The sequence below is a fragment of the Ciona robusta genome, chromosome 14 (genome assembly GCF_009617815.1).
Source record: "Ciona robusta chromosome 14, ASM961781v2".
In the NCBI taxonomy this organism is placed as follows: Eukaryota; Metazoa; Chordata; class Ascidiacea; order Phlebobranchia; family Cionidae; genus Ciona; species Ciona robusta.
In genome coordinates this window covers 5,267,079-5,282,455 of record NC_143248.1, presented here as the reverse complement: position 1 = coordinate 5,282,455, position 15,377 = coordinate 5,267,079, and the positions used below count along the sequence as shown (strand labels likewise).

At 36.5% G+C, this 15,377-nt stretch overlaps 4 protein-coding genes across 7 annotated transcripts; 2 read left to right on the top strand and 2 right to left on the bottom strand.

Annotated features, from left to right (window-relative positions):
• The first annotated feature begins 1,293 nt into the window (after positions 1-1,293).
• LOC149725323 (uncharacterized) lies at positions 1,294-4,756 on the top strand. 2 transcript variants are annotated; one of them, XM_089892965.1, is made up of 7 exons: positions 1,294-1,733; positions 2,407-2,656; positions 2,778-3,661; positions 3,717-3,844; positions 4,075-4,204; positions 4,262-4,392; positions 4,476-4,756. In XM_089892965.1, the coding sequence occupies exons 2-7, from the start codon at positions 2,449-2,451 to the stop codon at positions 4,696-4,698; spliced, it is 1,704 nt and encodes a 567-aa protein (XP_089749091.1). In that variant the 5' UTR covers positions 1,294-1,733; positions 2,407-2,448; the 3' UTR covers positions 4,699-4,756. The 2 variants fall into 2 exon arrangements, with proteins under 2 accessions (XP_089749091.1, XP_089749090.1); XM_089892964.1 differs by lacking the exon at positions 1,294-1,733 and adding an exon at positions 1,746-2,073.
• LOC149725322 (uncharacterized) lies at positions 4,685-8,184 on the bottom strand. The gene is made up of 5 exons (XM_089892971.1): positions 8,047-8,184; positions 6,681-6,886; positions 6,392-6,605; positions 5,689-5,871; positions 4,685-5,416 (listed from the first exon to the last, which is right to left on the bottom strand). The coding sequence occupies exons 2-5, from the start codon at positions 6,774-6,776 to the stop codon at positions 4,827-4,829; spliced, it is 1,083 nt and encodes a 360-aa protein (XP_089749097.1). The 5' UTR covers positions 6,777-6,886; positions 8,047-8,184; the 3' UTR covers positions 4,685-4,826.
• On the top strand, positions 7,907-10,194 carry LOC149725321 (uncharacterized). Its single transcript, XM_089892976.1, has 4 exons — positions 7,907-8,191; positions 8,553-8,715; positions 9,129-9,293; positions 9,672-10,194. Exons 1-4 carry the CDS (start codon positions 8,048-8,050, stop codon positions 9,932-9,934), a joined length of 735 nt encoding a protein of 244 aa, XP_089749102.1. The 5' UTR covers positions 7,907-8,047; the 3' UTR covers positions 9,935-10,194.
• On the bottom strand, positions 9,925-15,272 carry LOC149725320 (dnaJ homolog subfamily A member 3, mitochondrial-like). 3 transcript variants are annotated; one of them, XM_089892968.1, is made up of 12 exons: positions 15,092-15,272; positions 14,576-14,721; positions 14,066-14,149; positions 13,654-13,869; positions 13,146-13,298; positions 12,663-12,810; positions 12,374-12,438; positions 11,766-11,894; positions 11,384-11,499; positions 10,727-10,821; positions 10,175-10,291; positions 9,925-10,116 (listed from the first exon to the last, which is right to left on the bottom strand). In XM_089892968.1, the coding sequence occupies exons 1-11, from the start codon at positions 15,255-15,257 to the stop codon at positions 10,191-10,193; spliced, it is 1,419 nt and encodes a 472-aa protein (XP_089749094.1). In that variant the 5' UTR covers positions 15,258-15,272; the 3' UTR covers positions 9,925-10,116; positions 10,175-10,190. The 3 variants fall into 3 exon arrangements, with proteins under 3 accessions (XP_089749094.1, XP_089749093.1, XP_089749095.1); XM_089892967.1 differs by having other exon boundaries at positions 9,925-10,291; XM_089892969.1 differs by lacking the exon at positions 10,175-10,291.
• Between the last annotated feature and the right edge of the window lie 105 nt (positions 15,273-15,377).

Sequence of the window (15,377 nt, the reverse complement as noted above, 5' to 3'; positions counted from 1 at the left end):
TATCATAACTCAGATTGTAGTAAATTGAATTGCTTTGTTATTTGAGTTATATGAGAATTTGTTATATGAGCTCTGGCCCTACAAAATCCGCCCTGGATTTCATCAAGATGAAATGTTTATATAACTCAGTTTTATTGTAATTTATTGCAACGCCTTCTTACGAGTGTTGTAGACGTACTTAGGATTGTAATTCACCCAATATCGCGTCATGTCTCGAGTGTTTCGAGATATTATTGTTCGTCTCATAAAATCACTTGTGACGTCATAGTCGATTGCGTTAACGAGAATCTCAAGTTCGAATCGTTTTCTGGAATTTAATCATTCTAGAAATATTGCTTCTGAAATTTAATACTATGACGTCACAAAAGAACGGAATGGTAGATTGTTGCGGATTATATACGTCATAATACGAAAGTCGGAAAACACTTCTATCAACGAATGTCAGTTATTTCGTAACAATGCTACTTGTTTAAATGGTGAGTCTATGACGACATAAACTAATGACGCATCCAGTGTTGCCGGGCAAAAGTTTTGCGGTTTGTTTCTTAACGAAACGGAAAATATTTTACCTGGCAACACTGGTCGATGTTCGGATGTAAGAAAGCGCTAAACAAACAATGTTAAACGCGATTATTCCATCACAATATAACGACGCGAAAGTATTGTAACGCTGTAAAAACTTTTCCTTTCAAAATCAAAGAATTTGTGACATCATAATCGACTATTTATATAAACCGTCATATAACTTGGCGTCCACGTCACAATAAGGACGCGATTTCGATCAAAAAGATGAAATCTAGTTTTATTAAACATCCAATTTTTGTCGCCCGAGAAGTCAGCCTTCGATTTAAGATAAGCGCCACTTATAAGTCCGTGGTTACTGTTAGCAAGACCTTGAGTGTATGATCGTATTCTAGAGTCTTATAAACCACGAAAGCGTCGGAGAAACCAAGTTTCCTTGGCGGCTTAGTCAGCTCTTACATCCGCCACGCGCGTGGTTTAGTTAAGCCAGGTTTAGCCGTGTTTGGTTCGGTTAGACTGCGTTTAATGGCGTTTGGTTTAGGTAAGCTAAGTTTTTAAAGCGTTATCTTTTTTTTAAAATTTATTTAATGGCTTTAATTTCGCGGCGTTCAATGACATATGACCCTTTACCAATATAGCCCCTTATAGAATAGCCTATGCATCCTTACAGGTATAAGATGTTACTGCTATCGATATTGCACTTGATTTTTATAAAAAAAATGCAAGAAGAGCTACTTAATAAAACGAGTGTTTATATGTAACCTAATGTGTATCCCTTTACCGTGTCGTCAGACAACGTTTTAGCATCAGCTATAGTTAGCGTTACATCTGCAAGTAAGATCCACCAATCAACTGCATGGTAACACGGATTTGCTTAAACTTATTTATTCGGATAAAACATTTATCCTTAACGTACTGAGACAAAGTTCTTTAAGATATACACTGTTTTTACAGCAAGCGTATCCTTGGTCCGATGTAAACATTCGTCGGTATTGTCCAGTTTTAATTAAAGGTTTCCATGTTAATGAGAGACAGAGTATTGTGGTTAAGTCAACAATGTTGGATGTGTGGAAAGTATACCACGGGTTTGTGGTTGTAACAAATTTTATTTAACTTTTTTCTGAATCATCTGAGGAAGTTTCGTTTTTATATGCAGTTACATTGATATAGAGAAGGCGTTGTTTTAAATGTCTACAATATAGTACGTTGAGGTAAGACGGTTTATTTTTCATTATTTATTTTCATTCTATTTGGTTGTAAACAAAGGTATTTACATAACTTTATACCATTATTCCTACAACTCTTAAAAGGGCGTTGTTATTGTTTAAGATACGGTTAAGAAATTAAGTTATAGTCTTTACATATCTGCAGCAATATATAGTGTTAAAAGTTACCTGTACAATGAGGGATGTCGCAGCAGCCGTTGCTTTACGGTCAGTTATACGAGCTGGCGGAGATGCAGGGATATCATTACGAAGTACAAGGACGAGTGAAGTGTCTAGCTTCGTTAAGAATTGTAACTTGGCGGAAAATCATGTCCTTAAAAAAGAGGTGACACGGCTGGGTTAAGGAATGTAACTTATTCATTTTTGTATCGCGGAGCAACCATAGGGGTTATAAGTAAGACGGTTCCCGATGATGGCACCTGTTTATCGTGCCCGCTTACAGGTTACCACGTATTTAACTTTATAGGTGATGTAGGATAATAAACCAAACTAAAAATAAATCTTATAACCTCGCCCTGTGTATACAGGCAAGTAGGGCGTCACCATCATATATGCACCAGCATTGGCCTTTAAAAATATATCATTTTAAGCTTACAGCGTAACTATAACTGTTCTACATATATAAGACAACGCGTGTTAATGGCAAACGTTGTTACAGTTGAACATATGGCACAAAGATACGAGGTTCGAGCTTCGCAAGATGAACAAGCAACAAGACGATATGTACAGATCGCTACTAAAGCTTAGTCGAGCTAAGAAGATTATCAAGAAGACTAGAACAGATGACAGGAGGGACAAGGAAGAAACCATGAAGTGGAAAAAGTCGAAACGAAGGAACGAAAGACGGAATGTGGTTTCCGTGGAAGAGTTTCCGCAGAGTTTAGAAAATGAACGAAATAATTTAAATGGTAAGTTATGCCTGAATTGTTAAAGCTATAAACAATGCTGCGTATTTATGTGATTGCAAATATTCAATGCAACCATTACGAGGGCTATATGGGATAAAATGATATTTGTTTTTTTACACAGAGTGTATTGACAAGTTATCCGTCCAAGAAAACTACCAAGACTTCGACACGTCATCTAGATTCACACGTACCCATGTTCCTGCTGTGACGAGCGAGTGGTTAGAAGAACCGAACCAGTGTGTACCGTTAACAGTTTCAAATTTAAACCAATTTAACTTGGAAAGAGACGAAATCGAAGATGGCGAGACATCCGAAGTGTTTGCAAAGTCGAGCAAGTCTGGTTCGTCGCAGAAAAACCTTCAAAAACAAATCGACGTGACCAATAGCGTAGATATTGATATTTCTTTCAAGAAGAGTCAACAATTAAACTCTACTATGACGTCACAGAGTGAAGATGATGACGTCATAAGCGCTGTGGCGTTGGAGAACGAGAAGCCGGCAATTAGAAGAAGGCAAACAATAGCTGGGGGTTTGGTTGAGGTTGTGTCGCAACCCCTACCGGGACTTTCCCTTAAATCCATCCAGGTACTTCCCGAGGAAAAACTGGGGCGAGTACAGACGGTGGGGAAGTTCCCCATGTTACCCAGGCCCCCACACGCACAGCGGTTGAAAATGACTAAGTTTTCTTCTATGTCGAACGTGCTTGCTTTCAACGAGGACGACGAGCAATCTGTAGCTTCTGTTGTGAAGACGAACTTATCAATCCCAGAGACTGATGATATTCCTACTATAAATCAACTTATTGATTTGCCTGGTAATATGAAGGTTTCCGATCCGCTGGAAATAATAAGAATGTCAGACAACGACGTCACTAAACAAGATGACGTCAGCACCGATGACGTCAAAGTTTGTCAACCGAAAAGGAAACGACGACGAAAACGTAGGAAGTTGCAAGTTGCGCGTAAAGATCCTTCTGTTGAGTTGAACAATCGTTCAGCAATCGAGGTTTGTGACGTCATGGTTAAAATGAGTATTGTGACGTAACCAACATGTTGTATAGGCGCTTGATGGGAAGATATATGACGTCACCGTGTACAAGAAAGACGCAGAAGGTAACTTGGAAGGTGACAACATGTGTTGGGACACAACGATTGATGTCGCCAAGTATTTTAATCTGGCCAAGTTCTCGTGAGTATTTGTGGGGATAATTAGTGTTCAGTTTTAATGTGTTTTTTTTTTTACTTTATTTAAAACGTTGTAACAAATGACCCACAGGAGACCATGGACATGATTTGATAAACAACTAAATAGGCCATCAGGGGCTTAGTGTGTAAATTTCAATGCAGATTAAACCTGTTCAAATAAATAAATAAGGTTTTTCAAAACATCATTAATTTGTTGTTTAAATTTGACAAAAGAGAAAAAATGAAAAGAGAAAAGTTACTTGGTGACGCAAAGGACAAAGAGACTCAACAGCGCCGTCGCGTGAGTGAATTTTTAAAGAAATTATCAATACAAGAGGAAGCGACTCGACAGGGCAACTTAGCGGTAAGTTGTTGCAAATATCCAAACCGTGAGGTGGCGGTAATAAGCCATACATTGCAGAGGAACCGAGCAGCTGAAGAAGCAAGACTTGCGTTGGAGAAAAGAATCGAAGCTTTAAAACGGGGACCCCCCAGATATGGTACTGGAGAAAATAAGGGAATTCCCAGCTACGTCAGAGACTACGTCAGGCCGTAAGTTCAAAATTCAATGCCGTAAAATATTTGATTTACAATGACGTCATAATGTGATTTGTTTGACCATTATTTCCACGCAGGTCCATAAATTCCCAGCGTAAACAACGGAATCGGAAACGCTCAAGTTGGTCGATACCATCTCTGTTTACACTACAAGCTTGTAGTAACAGCAAGTTTGGGAATTCCTTTAATTCGTCCATTCGTGGTTGTGGGGGCTCTCCTCCAGGTGGTTTCCCCGACGCGTCATCGCATCTTGTGAATATCAACGTCGAGAAATATTTGCTGGAAGTCTCGAACACGTGATCGTTTATTAAGCGTTAATCGCGTATGTTACGTAATAAAGATATTAAACTTGTTACAATGGTTGGAGAATGTGGAAAGCGCAAGGGGGTTTGGGAGCGAAGCGAAAATTAATAGAAAGTTAAAAATATTTAAACGACAGCTCTCTTAAGTTTGCATGCTCTTGCTCGAGTAATCCACGTCACAACTCCGCACACGAGCGCCACCACGTGAGAGAAGCAACCGAACCAACATAGAAAGAAGGAATACCCGAAGTAAGGATCTGCGTTTCCTATTCGGTATAACAACGGCATTGCTAGCATACCGAGGTTTCTACGTGATCCACGTATGCCACGTTTTCGTCTGGAACCACTGGGGTGGTAAACTTCAAAAGGATTCGGGAGCACTGCCAAAACTTCGTCGCTCGGATATGGGAACCAGTTATCAATGGGTCTCATATTTTCAAAGAAGTTAATATTTGCGCTTGATCCTTCAATGTTAGATTCCGCTGTAGGTATTGTGACGTTATTTGAATCGGTCCAATCAGAAGTCTGGTTGACGATGATGACGTCAGTGACGGGTTGTGACATCACAAGGCCTTCTTCAACAATGAGGTTAGTTGTGACGTCACTATCAATACCCGATATCGCGCTGAAGACTTTACCGACAAACATCGTTGAATTTCCGATCGAACTCAAGTTGTGTTGGGTGTATAAAGAAAACCCAGAAATGAAAAGACAAACTGAAAATGACAAAATCATATAAGAAGAAAGCAATAATATTTATGACGTAATTTTCGTGACGTCATAAAAAAAAACAAAAAAAGGAAATAAAAGGAAAACAATAAAACAAAAACAAAATTAAGGGAAAAGATATGTTTTATTTGAGATGCTTTTATCTTGCTACACCAGGATTCGAACCCATTACCCGGATAAAGCAATATTGGATCTATAAATCTCCATATAACATGCTATAATGAACTATATTATAGAATTTATGAGACAATAAACTTACCACTGCCACCTAGCAGCACGGTTGCAATCATGTTCCGCTTTGACGTCACGAACATGACGTCACTATGCCCATTCTCTGCATTACAAGCAGCCACTATGTAAAAGAGCAAAGCGAGCATGGAACCAATCCCACCAATAAGAATCAAACCAGCGACGACTCGAAGCTTCTGCTCTTGTTCTTCCACTGTGACGTCATAAGCACATGATGGTAAACACGCGACACGCCTTATCTACGTCATAATACTTAGTCTATGGTATATTGTGGTTAGCGCCACGCGAGAATAAATATATTGCAATCATAAAACTTAATCCGTTACTTATAATAGTAATATTTGTGCAGATATTAAATACGTAGTATTATAGTATCTGTATGTTTGTACCCTCGTGTAAGAACGAAAGCAATAAATTGCCTCACCCGGAATAAACAATATTTTGTTAAAAACACATTAGAAAGAGAAAAGTAACTTCATATTTATTACAAATATATAGTTCTAGGTGCGACCTGATTTATTTAGAATGCGATACATGAGTTACAACACGTATATATCTTTGCATTTGTGGGGACTGAAAAGATAGTGAAAACATGGATCATTTACCCCAACGTACAATATAAATGACCATCCAACCCGACATAATATAACGGATACCTTTACCTACTTTATAGTAGTAGTTACAATAATGTTTCAAAACAAACATTAACTTACATGGCGTAGCAATGTAAACGTAATCCTTCACCATCGCGAACCCAACAAAGAATAATCCTTGCTCCACACACCCTTCATCTGCTCCTCCGTCCTCCGAGGATTTCCTTGGATAAGGAGGAATTCTTCCCGGTCCTCTTCTCATGTGGGGAGGTATCGGGAGAAAACCACCTATAGGTAATTCCCCGTTCGGTGAACTCCCTGGTATCTTACACACCTGTCAATTGCGACCTGCTTAGTTTTCTTCCAAGCAAAACAAACAAAATTGTTCTAACACAATGCTGATTGTTACCTTCACAATGCATGGTGACGTCACACCCGCTATTATCATAGATGTTCCTATGGCAACCATGACAGCGGCGAAAGAAAGCGACTTTTTCGTCATCATGAGGCGTTCCAGAACTAGTATGACGCGAATTTCCGCTCAAAATTCGAGCAAGGTTTCGATGGCACGCCCCGAAGCGTGATTGTGACGTCATATAGTGGTACAGGGTGATTCTAAATATAAAATCGGGAAATTTTATTGCAGGGTCACATTAAGAAATTCAATAGATCATTGAAAATAAAAAGCGGAAGTGGTTTATGGGAATTCGGGCGAGGATATTGATACTTTCATGCTTATTGCCTTTACATTAATGTAAATAATAAGAATAACCAGAATGATGCAACAATTCGCAAGTAATTCATACGCACAGATTGAGTTGCAGCAACGTAGTTATGTCCCCACTGTATTTGTTGTTACTTTCACACTTTAAAATATCATTTTTACTATAAAGTATGTAAAACATATTAAAACATCGTATACTGTAGGTGATTTAAATGAGTGCATTTTTAATGATTTAAAGTTTATAATAACATCGTATATATAAAGTTCAGGAAACGGTATATATTGACACAATAAAGTTATACACTGCTGTATCTAAGGACGGACATTCTCTAAAATATAAACTTGACAGTTTAAACATCACTAATGCAGGAAGAAATCCCAGTTGGTAGGGAATGTTGATTGTCGATTATTAGCCCAGAAATATTAGTTTTATTTCTGTCAAGCCCACACGCCATAAGAGCCCGAGGCGATGATTGTAAGTGTGTCTGCTGTAATCGCCGTGTTTTGGGCGTAATATGTTGTAGCTTAGCGGTTTATTTGAAAAACGTAGCAAAATAAACGGGTTATAGAAACTGGTCACAGAATATATTTCTTCGTTTGTTTTAAGTAAGATGGTTTTATAATTGATAACGGCGAACGTAAATGCATCATTTTGTGGCGTGTTTAATAAACCAAAAAAAACACAAAAACGAATTTAACTGTTCTCGCCCAACGGCAATATAAGTATATATATTTCGCCAGCGTTTTAACTTGCACAAAATACAATACAATATTGCCTGTTCTAAAGAATAGAAAGGTCGTACTACAGAAGCTGTTAAATTTAAAAATAGTTTCTGTTTTCTTACTGTTAGAAAAAAACATTTTGATAGTCCCCCTTAAATTCAAAATCATTTAACAAATTTTTAATCGAATAGTAACATAGATATGTTATAAAGTTTGTTTGAATTTTCTAAAAAAAATGAAAATGTTTATTTTTTATTTTTTTTGCACTAAAATTAATGTTTTTTTAATGTTAAAACTAATTTAAATCGGGGTATAACCGCACACATACCATGTCAGTCGTTACATTTCCCCCAATGTTTCGAAAACTTCAAAATCTTAGAATAAAGAACCGAGGTTGGTTTTACGTCGTTCAAGTTTTACTCGTCACCTCTGTTTTGCTGATAATTGCACAAATTTTGGAGCGCTGGTTCTCTGTAAGTGAAAATAATATCTTTCATTAACACCATGTGACCTTGCATGCTCTCAGAAGCTTTTACACGTTGAAAACCTGTCACTTTTGTCAAACGACGCTATCTGTCGGCCTGTCGCTATGTGATTAGAGCACTCGTATCATAACCAGAGGTTACTGAGTTCAATGCTCAACGTTGCCGCTACAATAGACGTGTTCATTATTTGCCAAAACACCTAAAGTTCATTGTTCTAACCTAGTATTGACTATTTTGTGTCCCAAATTGGCACTCATATACAAAAAAAGACCTAAAATAGATTTTGCTTGTGTCATATATAATAAACCTGCCTACGGTTTATAAGTTACATTTGTCAACTTATGCACAGGTTTGTATGCCAATCTCTGACAGCAAAGAGTTCCAACTGGAATTGGATAAAAACAAACCTGATGTTGCTTATCAGTCTGGATACCTTTGCCTTTATATTGGTTGGTATTCACAATGCATGAGAAACACAGGTGATCCGTTGCAATGCACCAACATAGACATAGGTATAACATTTTTATTGATATATATTTTCTTATCGCACTAACCAACTGCTATCCTGGTGGGGAAACTGCTATTTCCAACTAAAACCTCCGGTAACGGTTACCAACCAAATAAACATAAAAGCATTTAATTTAGTTGCACAACAATACAAGCTTAATTTGACTTCAATCTGTTACTTATTTATCTTGGCTCCATATATATATAGCTTAATTTCTACTTTCATCACAAGAAACAGCTTATAAATATAAGTTTATAACATACAGCACAATTTTTTTTAATGTTTTAGTTTTAAAACTTAAACCAAAAAATTAAGGTTTTAGTAAACTGAAGCATTTCAAGGTAACAGACCAATAAATTCATCTACTTTAGCTGACTATTAGTAAATCTTGTGAACAATTACTTTATTTATTTCCAGGTTTCCCCAGCAGAATGGGTTTATGCCCTGTTGTCATTGGTGCGATCATTCTAACATTGCTATACACATGTTGTGTGTTCACTTACCTAAGTATATTCGATGTATCATACACAGTCTACACTTACATCTTAGCAAGGACAGCCGTCATTTCATTGATATTATGCAGTAAGTTATTTAATTCTTCTAATTGTTGCGTATAATTAAACAGAAGTACCAAGCTGTTGCTTATATAACATTAACTCTTGTTTTGTCTAACACTTGGTAAATAAATTTAATCATTTTTAGTGTTATAGGTGTCACTGCATGGCATGTGGTATTTAATTGAACAGGTCACTCTACAATTAACAGTGTCAATTGACACCATCTTACACTCTTATTCTAAAACTGTTGCCAAAACCATTACCAAGTAACATTCATGGTAACTCGTATGCTGGCATGAGGTGTATGAAACAGAACACCAGTGTTGTAACAACTGTTGTTTTTCAGTTACGCAAGGATAATTCAAGTTACATTCTTTCATTAAAACTGCATTTTGTGTTTCAGGTATTTTCCAATTTCTTCAACTTTACCTGTTCAAGTCATTACAAAGCATGAACACTGCCACACTTGATGAGCAAAGGCATTTTATATTTAAGAAGCTGTTTGCAGTTTACTCACCTGAACTAAACATTTCATTTTACCTTACATTGATAGCGCTTGTATTTACCGTACATGCATTTGTACGTGGGGCACGAGAGTTCCACACGTTATATTTGGCTGTGTTAAGTAATTTAAAAGGCTCCAGTAGAAGCAAAACAACTGTATAGAGCTTAGTATTATCCAAGTATTAAATATACATTGCATGGCGAGTATGTAGATCCATATGATGGTGAACAGAATGTAGTTTTTATATCACAACACTGAAACACACGTATATTAACCACTGTTGCTACTATTTCAATATCACTGCTATTTTCAAGATTCTTTCAATTTTCTTCAATTGCCTTTTCTGTAATGCAATGCAAGGTTAATAGGAAATTGTAATACAATCTAAGTAACGTTAATACATTCACAGGGTATATGTCAACCAAGTATTGCTTTTTTTATTTTGCCAAAAAATCCTGGTTTTTCTTCAATTTTATTCAATTCTGGTTCAGTTTTTGCATCTTCTGTTTCCACTTTTTCTACAAGAAAAAGAGGAGACAGGTTACAAAAAGCAATATTTGGTTTGGGCTGTTTCAATGCAGTATACTGTATTTGTGTGATATGCTAACACTGTTACACTTCATGGGACTTGGGATATAGGTCTAGTTGGCCTATTACACAACAGTCAATACTTGGTAACTAGTAGGTGCCCAACGACTTTTTCTTCAGGATTTTTCAACACCAAGGATGGTGAAAGTGATTTGCATAAAAAATGATTGAATTTGACATTAACATTATTTCTAAAGTTGTAATTTATCTTTACATTCTGCCCACCGACCATTGACTATTAGATACAATAAGCCCAATATTTCAATGTACCCTTATTTTACAAGGTATGAACCATCAACCTTTACTTAAATTTACATCAACACAATGCATTACTATTGCTTAACAACTAATGTAAAAGATCTTACTTTCAACGGGGTACACTCCCTCCACTGTACCATCTATATTTCCATCTTCTTGAGCAAATTCTATAAGCAAACTTTTCTGTTTCGGTGTTAGGGTCCTGGAGAAAATGTTAAATTAAACAATGTATTTTACCAATGCAAAAATGCTTACAGTGGTATAGCCAGTGCTTAATTTTAAGACACGTATGTAACTTGTATCCGTATTGAAAAAATGAACTGTTTCATTTATGTTAAATTTTATACTTTTTTCTGTCGTAGCAAATAAAGTTTAAACCAAAAGTCATGTCTACCCAACCACTACAATAGCTTCAGCAGGTCGACTGTGGACATGGGAGTGGCAACCATGGATAAGGTATTCGAGTTCCTACCCACAAAGGATATAAATGACCAAACTGATCAAAAGTCATGTCTGCTTATCCACACACTACAATAGCTTCAGCAACTCAACTGTGGGCATGGGGGTAGCAACCATGGATAAGTCACTTAAGCTCCCACCCACAAGGGTATAAATGCCCAAACTAATCAAAAATCATGTCTGCTCATCCACACACTGCAATGGCTTCGGCAACTCGACTGTGGGCATGGGGGTAGCAACCATAGATAAGTCACCAGAGTTCCTACCCATATATCTAGTAATGAATTTATCCAAACAAATCTCACTTTGGTGGTTTAATCTTTACATGAACATAGTGATCTCCAAAGCCGTAACTATTTACTTTCTTAATTCCTTTCCCCCTGAAGTGAAATCTCTCATGCGAGGAAGTGCCGGGTGAAATCTGAATTTAATAAGGAATTGTCAGTTAACATGGCTATATAAACAAGTTTTCTGCGAATTCAAAGTAGTATTTTTTTTCAAAGTAATCTTGGGCAAAAAAGTAATCTTGGGCAAATAATTCCATTTGACCAATGTTTTTTATTTTATATGCATGAAGTCTTAACTGTCATGTAAGCCAGAGTTTGCCGGTTTTAAGCCAGAGTTTGCCAAAACTGCTTTAATAAGATTACCACTAACATATTAGAACCTTATACAAGACCTATTTACCTCAAGCTCGGTGTCTGTATGTATTCCTGGCACTCGTATGCTGCCACCTAGTGCAGCTTGTGCTATTGATATTTCTACATCGGAATGGACGTCGGCCCCTTGTCTGCGGAACACTTTACTTGGTGCGACCTAACATTGGAAAGATTGTAAAACGTTTGTTGACGTATTTGCATAAAATGATGAAACACAATTTTCTAGTCAGTTTCAATACAAACATTACAGCCTATATATTTATAAATAGATTGTGTTCGTTTTGAAACATTAACTAGCAAACATGTCACCTTAATGAAGTCGTGTGTGTGTGTGTTTGGTAAAAGTTGTGTAGCTCAAAACTTCTAGTTATAGTTGGTCATGAGTTAAAAGATACGAATGAGCTATATAATGCTACCCACTCACACATCCAGCAACCAGTAAAGTAGGTTACAGCTCACACACACACACATACATATATATATATGTAACAAATGTTGTTCAAGTTTTCTAGTTATACCATAAGAAGTTGGCCATGAGTGGAAAGATATTACCAGTTCTCCCTACTCCAACACCCAGCCACCAATGAATGCAACATGCAAGTATGTGATAACTTAACCCCCCATCATCCCGCTCACCTTAAATGTAATAAAGACTTCTCTCGTTCCAACTTGCATTCGAACTGTTTGTTTGTCTTCAACACCTGGGATAAAAAAACGTTAAACTTGAGTATTCTTTACTTTATATGGAATGAACTGTAAAATATAATTCGACAACGTTTACAGGCGTTTATATACTTGCCAATAAACATGTTCTCTTATAAAAGGATAAGGTACTTAAGACAAACCAATGGACTTGGGATTTGGTCCATTTACCCATAGTATGTTTTTTTTTGTTTAATCAATCAATCAACCAAGATGTACGGACCTGCAGGTACGGGAACGGTCACAGACTTCTTCTGCTTAACTTGACCTTTGCCTCCACATTGTACACACGGGAAAGTAACAAGTTTACCGGTCCCCCCACATTTACGACATGTGGATCTCATTACAAATGGACCCGTCACTACTTGCTCCTGGTTAAACAGAAATGAAATTTAGGAAGATTCTTGCTTATTGGACTTTAATAAACAGTAACGTTGATTTATATTTACTGTCGCAGCCCTTGAAAATTTATAAAATCATTGCCACTGATAAGTAATAATAAATAATTAGGAATAAACCCAAAGAAACAACTAAAAAATAAAACATAACAATTATTCTATATATATATAATATATAAACATGATATAAAGCAAGTATTGAAAAAGAGACAATGACAAGTCATATATTATATAAAATGAGATATAAACAGGTTAAATCTATCAACATTATTTTTACATAAATAAATAGATAGATAAGCTATACCAACCATTCCTGAGCCCCCACAGAAACCACATTTTGATATTTTGGTCCCAGGTTCATTTCCTTTCCCATCACACCTTGGGCAAGTATCCATGATGTCAATCTTCATGGTTTTGTTTGCTCCCTTTGCTGCTTCATTGAAGGTGAGATCAAGGTAGACCTATGTAGAAATATGGATATTCTTGCCTTAGTTTTAAAATCATGTAAATAACTTTACTGAACCGCCAATCTTTACATAATACTATTATTAAGTGTCTATGAACTGCTTTAGTGGTTATTGGGTGGTAGCACTTTGGATGTTGGGGTAAGAGAACTACATCCCTGGTCCCAGTTGTGTTTCACAAGATCTCACCCTCATAGAATCTTTATTATAAGTCTCAAACTGCTTTAGTGGGGTCTAGATGGTAACAGCTCGGGTGTTGGGAAATAAATTACAGCTAAGGTCTCAGGTGTGCCCCCCTTATATGATAATATCTGTATCTGGCACTGTTAACATATAAAATCAGAGTCCTTACCTCCATTGGTGTATAATCCTGAAAGTTGTCAAACCCTCTACTTTGCCCCCCACCCCCAGAAAACTCCTCAAATATTTTCCGAAACAAATCTTCGGGATCCATTTGTCCCTGGAAGCCATGAGAAGCCCCCCAGCTCCTTCCACCTTGCTGGTTTGCTTGGAAGCCAGCTGAACCAAGCATGTCGTATTGCTGCCTTTTGGTTTCGTCACCAAGAACCTGAAAAAAACATTTAAAATTATAGCAGGTGTCTTATTTTTGGAAAACATGTTTAGGCCACATGGTCAAATTTGGTACTTAATTACCAATTAACCCATTACTATGTGTACCTAGATTATTAAAATAGTGTATCATAAATCATAATGCATATCCTAGCGACTATTCACAGATATCTAGTTTAATGTTTATAAGTTACCTCATAAGCTTCAGCTACTTCAGCAAATTTGACTGAAGCATTTTTATCTCCTTTGTTTGTGTCTGGGTGGAACTTTTTCGCAAGCTGCAATCAAAACATAAATTATTGTTCATGTTTTAATATAAGTTATAATATATTATATGTATGTTTTGTTGTATTTTTAATATGGTAGGGCAACAAGTACATTCCAAGATATCAGGTGTGCCCCAATGAAGACCTCACCCTTATAGAATAGAATCTCTATTTAGAGTGTCTATAAACTGCTTCAGTGGGGTTTAGATGGTAGCACCATGGGTGTTGCGGTAATAGACCTACATCCCAGGTCTCAGGTGTGCCTCACTGAAGACCTCACCCTTATAGAATAGAATATCTATTTTAGAGTGTGTAAAAATAGTGGTGTTTAGATGTTAGTATGCTGTGGCTTGGGATAATAGACCGATATTACAAGTCTTAACCCTCTATGGCGTTACATAGAGACTATGTGTATATTTTACATATTGTAAGTTATACCTGGTAATACGACTTCTTTATATCTTTTTGTGACGCATTTTTAGAAACTCCTAATATTTTATAAAAATCTTTTGAAGCAAAATATGAGGAAGAAAGATGGAAACCATGGCAACCAAGTTCCGATATCCCGCTTGTGTTTAATAAATCTAGAACAAAAAATTTGTAAATTACTTAAATTTAATAAAAAAGTTGTTTAAGTATTTCTTAAGCGCAAAACTTTCCTATTTGAATTAGGAATGTAGTAGCTTCTAGCACCCAATGCTTAAATTTGAGTGTTTAATTACGAGATCATATTTATAAACAAAAACAACAAGAGCAAAAATTGAAACAACAGAAAACACAGCGATTCAAAAATTATTTTCACTCTAAAATTTTCCGTACTAAAGTAAGTAAGGTTTAAAAGTATTGAAATTAAACTATAGTTCAACATTAAATGCTCTACAAGAACAAAAACGTGCAGAAACATGCGTGTTAATTAGTTTAAGATAACGTCTATTAAACGTAGAGATTACTTACATTTATCACGATTTAAGTGCCTTTGATTCGTACATTTTTTTAAATACTTGCAGCACAAAGACGAATGAAGTCGTTTAGTTTCGTTAAATTTAAATAAATTTCGACTAAAACTGAAAAACGTGCGTCTACTCGTGAGGGCAGCCATCTTGCAAATCACTAAGAACATAGAAACATTATATCTACGATATCTGCGGAGGAATCAACCAACCATATCAAGTACCCAGTCATGCGTGAAACATTAATGACGTCACGTGATTTGTTTATTATTGACGTGTAGCGCAGTCGG

Excerpts from the sequence above, each read along its gene's own strand:
- LOC149725323 (XM_089892964.1), top strand. The coding sequence starts at position 1,924 with ATGAGGGATGTCGCAGCAGCCGTTGCTTTACGGTCAGTTATACGAGCT. Across the intron at positions 3,845-4,074 it reads TTTAATCTGGCCAAGTTCTC|AGAAAAAATGAAAAGAGAAA; the intron begins GTGAGTATTTGT and ends ATTTGACAAAAG. Across the intron at positions 4,205-4,261 it reads CTCGACAGGGCAACTTAGCG|AGGAACCGAGCAGCTGAAGA; the intron begins GTAAGTTGTTGC and ends CATACATTGCAG.
- LOC149725322 (XM_089892971.1), bottom strand. The coding sequence starts at position 6,776 with ATGATGACGAAAAAGTCGCTTTCTTTCGCCGCTGTCATGGTTGCCATA. Across the intron at positions 5,872-6,391 it reads CGTTTACATTGCTACGCCAT|TGGAAGAACAAGAGCAGAAG; the intron begins GTAAGTTAATGT and ends ATGACGTCACAG. Across the intron at positions 5,417-5,688 it reads CGTGCTGCTAGGTGGCAGTG|TTTGTCTTTTCATTTCTGGG; the intron begins GTAAGTTTATTG and ends TGTCATTTTCAG.
- LOC149725321 (XM_089892976.1), top strand. The coding sequence starts at position 8,048 with ATGTCAGTCGTTACATTTCCCCCAATGTTTCGAAAACTTCAAAATCTT. Across the intron at positions 8,192-8,552 it reads TTTTGGAGCGCTGGTTCTCT|GTTTGTATGCCAATCTCTGA; the intron begins GTAAGTGAAAAT and ends ACTTATGCACAG. Across the intron at positions 8,716-9,128 it reads ATGCACCAACATAGACATAG|GTTTCCCCAGCAGAATGGGT; the intron begins GTATAACATTTT and ends ATTTATTTCCAG.
- LOC149725320 (XM_089892967.1), bottom strand. The coding sequence starts at position 15,257 with ATGTTCTTAGTGATTTGCAAGATGGCTGCCCTCACGAGTAGACGCACG. Across the intron at positions 14,722-15,091 it reads GCACTTAAATCGTGATAAAT|ATTTATTAAACACAAGCGGG; the intron begins GTAAGTAATCTC and ends TTTTTGTTCTAG. Across the intron at positions 10,822-11,383 it reads GTAAAGATTAAACCACCAAA|GACCCTAACACCGAAACAGA; the intron begins GTGAGATTTGTT and ends CATTTTCTCCAG.